At 43.5% G+C, this 12,449-nt stretch overlaps 1 protein-coding gene across 1 annotated transcript in view; it reads right to left on the bottom strand.

Moving 5' to 3' along the window:
• SUMF1 (sulfatase modifying factor 1) overlaps positions 1–11,746 on the bottom strand; it is a 37,406-nt gene extending 25,660 nt beyond the window's left edge. The window contains exons 1-3 of the mRNA XM_065642695.1: positions 11,530–11,746; positions 6,869–7,042; positions 4,519–4,593 (exon numbers count right to left, since the gene is read on the bottom strand). Coding sequence (XP_065498767.1) covers positions 4,519–4,593; positions 6,869–7,042; positions 11,530–11,745 — 465 coding nt within the window. The 5' untranslated portion in view covers position 11,746. The remainder of the gene's footprint in view (positions 1–4,518; positions 4,594–6,868; positions 7,043–11,529) is intronic.
• Between the last annotated feature and the right edge of the window lie 703 nt (positions 11,747–12,449).

The following is a 12,449-nucleotide window of genomic DNA, read 5'->3' as shown; positions in this document are numbered from 1 at the left end:
TCTGGGATACATTAAAATGCCATATAAGTGGCATTTTACAGTGTCATGGATTAATAGCACTGGGCATGCATCTCCCCCTTTACTTCATCCTCAACTCAGTCAGGGAGATAAAAGAGCAGGAAAACAGTTTCATAATAAAATAAGAATAGCAAAATCTCTAAATTTTGAGCTTTGTCCATTTCCCCAAATTCCCTCAAAAGAGAAGAGAAAAAAAAAGAAAAAAGGCAGTATATAGCTCAGTGCCAAGCTATTGGCAATTCCAGACTGTGCTTTATCTATGACATCTAAACCAAAGGCCAAGTATCCAAGACAGGCCATAACTTAATAGCTGTAACAGATGCAGGAATTAGTAGCTGGTTTTAATCTGCAAGATTGAGACCTGATTTTAATAGGTGAAGCTATGAAAACTTGTTAAGCTCACACACCACCTTTTGATTTCAAAGGACCTTCTACCCTCACCCTAGAAAATCGTTTTCTATTTGAAAAGTCCTCGCCAATTCTATCATTAATACCCTCATCTGTTACAGTGCTAAATTTTCACTCTCTGCCATGCTACCATTGCAGACTTAGAGGCCCGAACTTAAACTTGAGTTCCCACGTAGAACATTTCAATTACTGGCTGCTACACCCCTTTTTAGTGCTTCCCTTCCAGAGAAGGGTTAGGTCCAACCTACATTCCTGTAGCAGAGGCTATCTAGGAGACCACCTCACCTCCAGGAAACGCACACCCAAAGTTCCAACAATTATTCTGTGTGCTAAGCTGGTTTGCTCCTGCATTTGCTTTCGCCAGCCCCACCTCTGTTCTGATTTGGCTGTCTGCTTCCTTTCAGGGCCCGTCATAAATTTGTCCGGTTTAAGAACTGGAGACACCAAAGCAGCCAAATAGAGCAAACCCCCCCAGGTACTCCCCAACAGACACATGCAACTCATTACGTATAGGAGCTGTTATAAACCATTTGGTTCGGTATCTTCCCTTCCACCTTTCCCCTACTTCCAAAATACACATGCCTGTTGCTCTTCCCTTATATTCACATCTGCATTTAGCGCCCTTGTGTGTCAACTGGAGAAAAGCCTTACCAAAACACACCTGAGCCACTAAGGCAAAGTAATAATCCAGTCCTTTCTCCCCTCAGTTTGGTGGAGGGATTTTCAGTGTCAGTATCACACTGCTTTTCAGAGTCATAGTTACAATTCAACAAGTACATACCATGAGCTAAAATATTAGTTGACTAAGGTATACTTTGAGAAAAAAGCCTTAATCCTCTCTATTGCTAATCATTACAATCTGCTGATGCAAACCCACTTCAGCTAATTTACACCTTTTCTGATTACATTTGAATGGTTACACTGCCATACCCAAGTTTTAATATATGCTCGCTTTAAAAAAAAAAAAAGTAATTGATTAGTATTAGATTCCTTTCACATTTTTCCACAGCAAACACTAGTACATTTTAAACATTTTGGGCACTGTAAGAAGCAGCTAGCTTTTATTTTCTATTGTTTAATCTAAGCTTGCAGATCCCTAGGAAGACTTTTGCAGAACTCTTAAGAGTCCCTACCCCATAGTTGGGATGCTTCTGCCTTTTAGCAATAAGTTTCTTGCAAGTTGTCTATAGAAACACGTTTCTTGAAAGCACAATCTATAGAAAATTGCTAGTGCATTTTATTAGTTAAGTTTAACAACGCTTGTTCTAGCCTGCAAACTGCACTGTCACAAAAACCAAAGACCCTCAAAACAACTAAGGTCTGCACAGTACTCTCAACATTTATAACCTGTCACAGAAAATGTATACTAGAACAACAAAAAGACACAGTTTTGAGAGGCAGAAATATAAACAGATAAAATTCTATGCTATTTCTTCAGACATGAGAGTTCTCTTTCCAGCTCTCCCACTGAGCTGCCTTCTGACACCTTCTCCTTGCAGACAGAAGGTCCTTGCTAAAAGCTGGATTTCATGGTTTGTAGCTGGTGAAGGGGCAGGCAGAAAGGAGGAAAACAAGCTCATAGTTTCGTTTTCGCCTCCTCACAATATTATGTTTTAGAACATAAGTTTGTCCACAGCATCAGCATAAAGTTAAGCAGTGCCAAACTACAAGGCAGACTGTCACTATTCTCCAGATCACTTTACCAAAATAATTAGTACAATCTTTGTGCCTGTACCGACAATGCTCTGCGTGCCAGTAATTAGCAAAATGACGTAATAATGAAGATTATAAACATGGCAAAAGGACAGTCTCCTAAAGTTTACTTTCAGCAAATACAGAAACCTTCATAAAGAAGCAGCCAAAAAGACCAGTTGGGGCTCCATTCCAGCTCTCTGGTATAATACTTGTTCTGTTAGCATTACAGCCAACACTTGAAAATTTGGCTGACACACCCAGGAAACTGGCTCCCAACACTCTGTATGCATTTATACAAATAGTCAAGACTGAGCTTACACCAGCATTCTCAGAGTTTGTTTGTTTGTTTTTAAACAGAGAGCCTGATTTAGGGACTTCTGCATCACAGAACTAGGGCAGAAAAAAGAATTTCTCTAACGGCTGAATTTTCTGTTGCAAAGATGGGATGACCCCATCTGCATTTATTCTACGTTCAATATCAGTTATGCTAGTATTTGGCAAGTCCAATTTAGTTGCCTTATATCTCACAATACACATACGCTAGTCCTGAATTCAAAGATAAACTATTCTTGTAATCTTTCTTCCCTTCCAGTAGGAAACAAAACCTCACATTTTTATCATTCACAACACATAATGACCTAGAAGGTTTCAAGAAGCCCTATCTATCAGTCTGCCTCTTAAAGGTAAAAATCAAACTGTACAGACTTCTCCCCTCAACCAAGAGCATCATTTATATAGAACAATGAATATTCATTACTCTAAGTTATTACATCATGCACAAGGAAGGAAAATTCTCTTTGTGTGATAAACTATTTTGGAGAAAATTAAATGAGTAAATACTAGATCCTCAGGTATTCAGTTGTTTGTCATAATATATAATAATCTTCTAAACCCTTCAAGCTCTACCTTGGATCAAGTGTTGTACGTAAGTAAAACCTTGCTACTAACTAAAACAAATAATTTCGTCTCAGAGTGTCCGACCTCTCTCTCTTTGCTTATCTAGCATCAGAAGGTGCAAAAGGTGACAAGAAAATATTGTGCTCCTCTGTAGGTGCAGCTTCACTTCACATTTATGTCTAACTGAATTCTTGTCAGAAGATGCAGGTTCAGTCCTGCTATTACCTTATCCCTGCCTTGTGTACATTCTGCTTCCCAGTGTCAATTCAAGCAGTTGAAGAGTAAGCCAAATTAGTTTTGCTGATCCAAAATAAAATTAACCAAAAAACCAAAGACAGTCCCATCCAGGTTAAGTGCAACTTCAAGCCACAAACCCCCCCAAATTGCCACACTATGGACATGAGAATGCTTCATTTCTAAGGCCTTTCTAAAGTCACGGGATGAGAGATCTGGAAATGTGGTGTGCTCATCAGACCTGCGGATAATTCTGATGTGAAGGGATCTCGGGAAGTCATCTTGTCCAAACTTCTGCTCAAAGGAGATAACAAGACAATCTACTAACTATCAGGAGCTGTAAAGGTTAAGTGACCTGTTAAGGAGGAGGTAAGTGAAGCCCAAGAAAGGCTCAGCAACACATTCACAACAGAAAATGGGAGGGGAGGGACAGGGAAGCTTGGTTACCAAACTTGAACCGAAAAAACAGCAAGACATACAGGATCTTCTACAGAGATGGAGGAAGCACAGTAAACTTTAGCCATCCCAACATAGTATGGAGTCCTGTAGACTCAGGTCTGCCATAGAAATGACATTTCTTTGGAATATTTGCCTCTAGTTAACCTAGAAAAAGCACCCACACAGGCATTGCAATCATATCAGATACACAAGTTATCCTCATTTTCTAAAATCAGTAGGATCTGGTATTTACACACTTTGCTTGGACATAAGACACTGCATTGGCAGAGCGCGCCAGTCACACGTACATGTGGTCTTGGAGCCAGAAGCACTCCTGTTCTTGCCTGCACCACACATCACTCCGTGGAGCCACTACTGACATCTGAATTTCTGAAACACCACTGTGTTAACACATAATGCAAATAAAAAGCCTTATATCTGCACCACTTACTACAGTCCTAAATATCTCTCATTTACGAGGCAAAAAAGAGACAAAAAGGAGTTGATACTAACTTTTGACAATCAGGAGCAGATTTTCTAATTTTTTTTGTTTGGTGGTGGTGGGGAGTGGTGGTGGTGTATTTTTTTATGTGTGTTGTTGTTGAGTATTTAAAAAAAACTCACCGCACACACACCAAAAACCAGATAACAGACCACAAATCCTCTACACTTGAAGAAGTCCATTATTCTAGGCAGAACACTCCTCCAGAAACCCCATTTTTGTGCATGGCTTTGGGAACATCCCACAATTTAGATATTACTACCACAACTGCTACCACACCTATCCCAGTGACTGCTAAGTAAGTTTTGCCCTGCTGTGTTACTCACTGCCTGGTGGATTTCAGCCTTCACTTCTTCACTCAGCATTCCCTCAAACACAAAGGAATCGCCAAATTTTTCTGCCTATGGAAATAAAAAAAGATTAAACCATATTATCAAAGGAATGTAATCCTTCAAATGCCACTCACATTTACAGTTTTATCTTATCAAGGATAAGGAGATTCTAACAGCAATTTAGAGTTCTCTTTCAAGGAAGCTATTTTGGAACAGAAGAGAAGGTATTTTATCTCTGGATGTCATTGCTCTTCAACAGCAACTGGGCAGATGGCAGCTCACAGAGCTTCTGCAAATGTTTTTACTTCTGTAGTTAAAAATGCAGTTCCAATTGTCCCAAACTGCTTTAAAATGCTACAGTCAATAATCTAACATTTAGAGCATATTTAATTTTTCTTATTCTTTTCTTTGGGAATCACAATAAGAGACTTAAGCCTTGTCACTTATGGCTCCATCATCACTAGCACCACGTTTTAAAGTGCTGTTACAGTAGAAGAGTTAAAAGTAACCTAATCATTATATCCAGCTTTTTATAAAGCAAAAAGAAACAGAAAATGCAAATAATTTCTATGATTCACGGTACATGATATTAATATTTTTTTTTCCCTTGGTAGACTAAGTGAATTAACACTCAAGGGAAGTCAAAATGTCCTATCAGAATTCAACACGTGCCCTTCTCAATTTCTTCATTTTATTACAGGCATTCAAAGACTAAGAATAATCACCACTGAGCTGCTTCTGCATGCTCAGAACTTTTCAAGAAGCACAGTTTGCAAGAAGAATCCCACTCACCACCCAAATTGCAAGAAATTTTAGCATATGACCATGATCTTTATACATTCAGTTTCAGAAACTGAGAAGAAAAAAAAGATAAAAGAAGAAAAAAAATACTTATTTTATCTCACTTGCCCAATCTGAAAGACCCACACAGTGGCAAACAGGTTCATCACCTAAAGGACCCAGATTTCGGTCTGACGGCCTCCACCAAGGGCTCTTTTTAATTTTTTTTTCAAGTTTGTTAAAAAAGAAAATACTTTTGGTTCAACAAGATAGCTGTACATCTGGAGATTTTTTTTACTCAGCTTTTCTGTTTACTTTCAGGTTTCAACTGCCAATGGACTTGAGTCTAGTCCATAAGAAAAGAAAACCAAGAAGTAGGTTGGCTCTGTTTACCCACAGTAAGCAATGTGGACATTATTTAAATACAGAAAAACCAACTCAGCCATATGCCAAAAAAACACCAAAAAAACAACCCTGCAGAATCAGTGCTGTTTACTCTGAGTTTATTTTCCACATCCAGCATAAAACAGGGCCCCATGTGAGGGGGGAAGGGAGAAGGGCTAGGCAGAGCACCCAACTGTCTGAATCAGACTCCATCTGGTGCAATGCTACTGTCAAACACCACTGCACAAGTGCTCCTTCTAGAAGCCAGTTTGCAGCAAGTAAGCACTGTTCAAACTCAATATTGTTAGGCAACTTTGTACTAAGAACTTCAAAATAGAAACAGTGCCCTAGCTAAAAGAAGCCCTTCATCCAACCAGAAGGATCCTGTCTTCCAAATGTGAACCAGTTTATCAAATGAATTCAGCAAAGTGCCTCCTTTGAGACCTGATCATTACCAAAGCTTTTATTTGCTTAAAAGGCCTGTCGCGGTTTTCTAAAAGTTGCGTGGGAACAGTCAACTGTCAGGAAAGATCAGAGCCTCATGCACAGGTAGCTTCTTTCTTGGAAGAACCTTAGCATAATCTTTCTTAGGCCATTGATCCCAGTAACATGCACAAAGCTATTATTATACTTGCTATTAAATCATCTTTTAGACAGCAGGTCTTTCTATTGCTCAGCTCATTAGAAGTAGCTGCACTGAACTAGCCTGCAGAGTCCTCAGCTATGACAGCTTTTTAAATCCCTTATCCCCTGTTCCCCTAAAATAAGGGAAATCTAACAACATAGATGTGCTGGTAAAAAAGATGTTCTAGGACTCAAAGGTAAAAACAACAATGACAACAAAAATCAACAAACACCTGCATAGACATCTTCAGCCATCTGTCAGCTTCAGCCAGACTGCCTCAGTCATACTGCAGGGAAGACATTAGTTCCAATATCAAGGCACTCACTAAACGTAGTAGTATTCAAATGCCCTTTCAGAGCCCTGGGCAGCAAGGCAAGACAATTTCATCTCTCCACTACTTGCATCAGAAATATCCTAGGATTCAAATCCCAAGCAATTGTGATGTCCTTCGAAAAACAAGGCCAAGAAAAAAAACAAAAAAAAGCTTAAGTTTTTAACAGGGATTTTGCCAATACAAAGAAAGATGACAGGAGACTGTTTACCTTTCTGCCTTACCTCAGTAACATACCCAGTAGAATTCACAAATTTCTCAAAGTCCTCATTGCTGACCTCATACCGATCCATGTAGAAACTGTTAACATGTACTTTTCTAACAGGCCACTCTCCATCTTGCTGTATTGCAGGCTCATCAGTGCCCATTGTGAACACCCCTCCTGGAATAACAACCATCTGCAGAGGAAAAAAAATACCCAAAAGATTATGAAAATGAAAGACTGACAAGTCTTTTATTGGTCTTACTCCTCCTCCACCTCGTCTTTGGAGGTGCTTTTCCTCTGAGCAGCATTTCAGTGACAAAAACAGCACAACAAAATGGCAATGGTGGCATCTTGATCACCACCTGCTTGGAAAAAATAGTAATCATAGCTTGAATAGAGAATGAAACCCCCATTTGTAGCTCTTCCTACATGAAGTCTGGGTAATTCAGAACTTTTACTGAGAATAATGCTTGTGGTCTAACAAGGAGAAACATGTTCTCCTTCTGTACCTAAGAGCCAAAAAACAATCCAGAGCCCTTTCTGCTCATTTTTAGATGAGGAGTTTTGGCATTTCATTCTATTCCTAGGAAGGCTTGATGCATCAATGGAGAATCTGGAGATTAGGAAGCTGTAAAGTGTTGGTTTGTGGACAAGCCTGCGCTTGTTTACATACTAAGAACACACAGGTTTTCATTTAATAATGGGCATGTGCAGCATTGTCTTACCAACCACACTGCTCGCTGGCAGGTAGACACAGCACCTGCACCTCTGTGTGCCAGAGATGAGACAAACTTTCAGGTCGGTTATATTCCACTCCTCTGCAAGACTGGCCTTGGGCAACAGCCTCAGGCTTCAGAAGTAAAGGATGAGTGACAGAATAACACTTTAACTATTTCAATAAGATTTTTTCACCTTAAGGCCTCAGCCAGTTTCCAGAGAAACAAAATGCCTTTTCCTCAGCTGTAGTGGGCTCTTTCCAAGAATACAAAGGCTCCAGAGGTCTTGTTATGCCTCATCAGATATTTCCGGAAAGCCCTTTAAAGACCACAGACTGAGCAACACACCCCTCACCCAAAAAACAAGAGCACCCATGTTCCCTGCTCAGAAGCCTGTGCTGGAATGCAGAATGACAGCTCCGGCTGCGTAAAATCTTCCCAATGGACAGGTGATGTTCTAAGGGCTAACGCTATCCAAGAGCTAGCCTGCCAAGAAGTTACTCAACTCATTGACAGGTGAAAGAATTGGGGAAGAAAAGTCCCACTCCCTCTCCTTTCTTTTCAGCATTCCTAAGCTACCTTCACCCCTTAACTCCCCCTGAATTCAGCCACCTCATTCCTCCTCTGGCAGTGGGCAGAGGCTGGGCGTGGGTGAGCCCCCAAAAAAGCCAATACTGACAGGCATCCACTGTGCAAAATAATCTGGCATATCTAATTGTACCTGGACATACCCTGGCAGGGATCTGTGATCACATGCTACTCTTCCAAGGAATTCAAGCAGGTAGACCAGTGACAGAACCTAAAATGAGCAAAGTCAGTTCTAAGAGATAGCAGCATTTTTTGCAAGATCCTGATGCTTGGTATGCAGGAAATTCAAGTCTAATAACGGAAATATTCACTAAGAAAGGAGTTTACAGAGTAGCATAATTCTAACACTACTCCAGAAGTGTAGTTTAAGTTCTGACAGAAAAAGAAGCCTGGGTTTTAGATGTACACAAGTTCAAACAAAATTCCATATACATGTAGCGGAACAAGACAGTACGCAACATATTAAAAGTAGCCAAACTGCAGAAATAGGGTTTAAAAAAATGTGAACTAATATAAGATTATTTAAATGAAGAGGTGGGTTCACAGAACCAAACATGAACTTTGGACTTTGGACATACAGTCAGTTTGCAGCATGGCCTAGATTATAGAACCTCAATTCTTCTACAGATGGAATTTTGTGGTTTTTTTCTTACTTTACAAGATTCTCTTCATAAAGTTGGATGCTTTAACCAAAACAGTTTATATGGATGCCCACAATGACTCATGAACCAGAAAGTCAAAAAGAATCATTAGTTACCTTCCAGCTTCTGCAGTTTACTGTTACTTATGTTCACGTCAGCTATCCAGCCACTCTCCCTGTTGTTAAGAGAATTTGGAATATTTGACATAACCTTACATACCCACTTCCATTGTTACTTCTCCACTATAGATCTCTTGTTTGGCTTCGCTCTCTCCCAGTGACACTTAAAATTCACACAACTTGCAGAAGGCATGTAAGAAGTGCTACAAGTATTTTTTTTCCTTTGAACTAACCACATTTGAAGCTAGCTGCATCCTCATAACTTTCTCTCCACTAAAAAAAAAAACCAAACCTGAGCACTTACAGTTTGCCTTTAACTGAATCCATAAAAGGGCTTCAGGATAAATTTGCTTACATTTTTTAGGACTTAGGGAATGACAACGTGGTACAAAGTTGCACCACTTCCTTCCAATCTCTTTCCAGCCCACTGTAGCTAAAACAACTCCATGAAGCAGTCTTCAAAGCAAGATTCAGAGCTCATTAGTGAGCTGCTGTCTAAAAGCATGTGGAAAATTAACTCCTGCATTACAGCCTAGCATGCATTTCCAAATACCTGAAAAATCTCGATAGATTGTCAGTGTATGTTCAGCTAGGAACGTCCAAAGGCTTCCTCATGAACCTGCTGCTTTTGCAGCCCTCTCACACAGTTACAGCTGAGACGTCTGGCACATCCACCCATGTTGTGTCCAACACCGACACCAGCCATTGATTCCACAGGATTATCCTCCTCCACCAAGGCTCATTTCACAGCTCCACCTCCTGTTTGGAAATAGGACCTTCCTTTGACAATCAGCTTTATGGTAACACCCCATCACAGGATGCAAGGCTCAGAGGTCTGACAGCATTCTTCAGCTGAGAATGGTGGAATACAACACTAAGAACAGATTTTCTGCAGAGACATCACATCCAGAAACCACATTTATGTAGTTAATTAAGCAGCTTTAACATCCACTTTTAAAATACTGGTTTTAAAACAGTGAGGAACTAGTCTCTAATAAATATCAAATTTGAACTATGGAAGCAGAAATCCAACAACAGAGGATGTCAGATAGATCACTTATCATATTAGGTATAGTGTGCAGTAATAATTGCCTGTATCTTCACAATATTACTTAGCTAGTGCATGCAGTTCATTGTCCTCCAAGTTCAACAACATGGACCACATTTGCTTATGATTATCCTTATGTTGAAAGTAATGTAGAGCAGACCCACTAAAGTACTAGCTCCCCATTTCTAAAAATCTAGTGGAAATAATTCATCTCACTTGTGGTTGAGGTAGAAGCCAATGAAATGACAAAGTTTTGTGAAACATAGATTAGTGACACAGAGCTCAAGTGCAATATGGATTATTTAATTCATACTCCTTAAATATTGTCAAATTTCTTAAGCATAGCCTGCAATGGTAAAGCCATAATTACCACTGTGCATCCTTCCTTTATTTGTAAGCGTCCATATCGCCAGTGTGACACAGGCTTTCCCCAGGCTGACACAGCTTCCCAGCGTTACAACACCAAGAGGCAACTAGAGAGGCCACCCCTCATATTTTGCATCTCACACAAGAACAAGATCCAAGCCTGCTATGATACAATTTTGCCTGCCAAGGTCTACTAACATCTTTCATTAAATTAAACAGCAATTTCTAGTAACTGAAGATATCCCATCCAGTGATGCATTTCCTCTCCAACAATACAAAAAGTCTCAGTATCCCTTTGTAGTTAACACCGTCACAGCACATCAACCCACTTTAAGCACTGCCTTCTTCAGGAAGGCACACTCAGCTCTGGACTGCGTCTTTCACGAGAGCAACAGCAGCAGAAATAGAAACAAATAAGTTATAAAAGCAACATGAAGAAAACATTAAAGGATACCTAGACACAGATACACAAATAATGGCTTTGCTGGAATACAAGAGACCTGACACATCACTTGGGTCTTTCAATTCCATTAATGCCAACACAGGCGTAAAAGAAGTGTGGAGGGGGATGACGACACGGGCAGCCCAGAGCCGCCCCAGCGCTGCACCCACCACGTCAGGGGCTGCCCTGACAGAGCTGCTGCCTCCCTGCGCTGGGGAGACGGCCCAGGTCAGGCGAGCGCTGCGGCACACACATCCCCAGTGTTAACCAGTTACAGGATGGGGAGTCCTGACAAAATAAACGCCCAAGAAAAACACCTCGAATCGGTTTGTCACATCTCGGCCTTGCAAAGGGAGGAGCAGCCGGGGCAGGGGCGGGTGTGGGCGCAGGGAAGGCCGCAGGACACGGGCACCGCTGCCCAGGCCTCTCTGCCGAGCGGCCCGGGTGACACCGGGGCTCTCTGAGCAGGACAAGCGAGGCGGGAGCGGACAAAGCACCCGCGCCCAAGCCGCGGCTCTCAGGAGCTCGGCCCACGATAGCTGCGAAGCGGCTTTAGTTCGAGTTTCTACACAGAGGCCCGCTCCGTCCTGCTGACCCCGCGCAGCGCAGGCGGGGCTGCTCCGCCCCGTACCGCTGCGGCTGCCCCGGGGCCCGGCCCGGCCGCCCCCCCGGCGACCCCCCGGCCCCCGCCTCGGGGCGCTGCAACAACCGCCTCGCGGGGCACCGCGCGCGACACCCCCGCGCGCGCCCCGCCGCTCACCGGCCCGTGCGCAGCGCCCCGGCCACCGCCCGCCGCCGAGTACCGCCGCGCCGCTGCCTCCCGGCCGGCGCCGCCGTCACCACCGCTGCCACCCCGGTTAGCGCTGCACCCGCAGTCCCCGCCGGGAGCTGCCTCCTCAGCTGCTCCGGCAGTCGCTGCCAGCCACAGAAGAAGGCAGCAAGACAGCCAGGCAGACGCTGCTGCGGGCGCAGCCATGTTGGTGGAGGCACCACGTGCCGCCCGCGGTCAGGTGACGAGCTGCTCCTTAAAGGGGCAGCGCCGCCGCCCGGCGGGTATTTGGGCTGGTGCTGTGTGCTCGGATAGCCCCTTTGGCGCTGCTGCCGCTCTGAGGGGGCTGTTGGCGCATCTCCGGGGAGGCTGGGGTGCTGCCGCCTGGTTCGGCCCCCCGGGACGCCTCGGGAGTTCCGCCCAGAGCGGCGGCGCGTGGCCGGCGGGCTCGTGCGGGTTGCGCAGCGCGCGGACACTTGTGGGGCGGGACGGGTACGAGAGGCTGTGAGGAGGGAGAAGGGCGGCCATGGAGCCAGGGAGGCCTGTCCCTCTCAGATGCAGCCTGCGAGTGTGGCTGTGCTGCCCTTAGTCTCTGCTGTTCCTTTATTCAGGTTTGAAGTTTGCCTTTCTATTGTCTAAAATAACTTGGGTGCTGAAGCAAACAGCCTAAATACAGCACGCAGACCTGTGCTTCTGCGAAGACGCTATACCCAGTGCTACCTGGTGAAGGGTCTGAAGAATAAGCCGTGTGAGGAGCAGCTGAGGGAACTGGGGCTGTTCAGCCTGGAGAACAGGTGGCTGAGAGGAGACCTTATCGCTGTCTGCAACTGCCTGACAGGGGGTTGGAGCGTGGAGGGTGTTGGTCTCTTCTCCCAAGTAGCAAGTGACAGGACAAGAGGAAATGGCCTCAA

The sequence above is a fragment of the Caloenas nicobarica genome, chromosome 11 (genome assembly GCF_036013445.1).
Source record: "Caloenas nicobarica isolate bCalNic1 chromosome 11, bCalNic1.hap1, whole genome shotgun sequence".
Taxonomy (NCBI): domain Eukaryota; kingdom Metazoa; phylum Chordata; class Aves; order Columbiformes; family Columbidae; genus Caloenas; species Caloenas nicobarica.
Note: the sequence above shows the minus strand (reverse complement) of the source record. Positions and strands in the feature narration are given on the sequence as shown.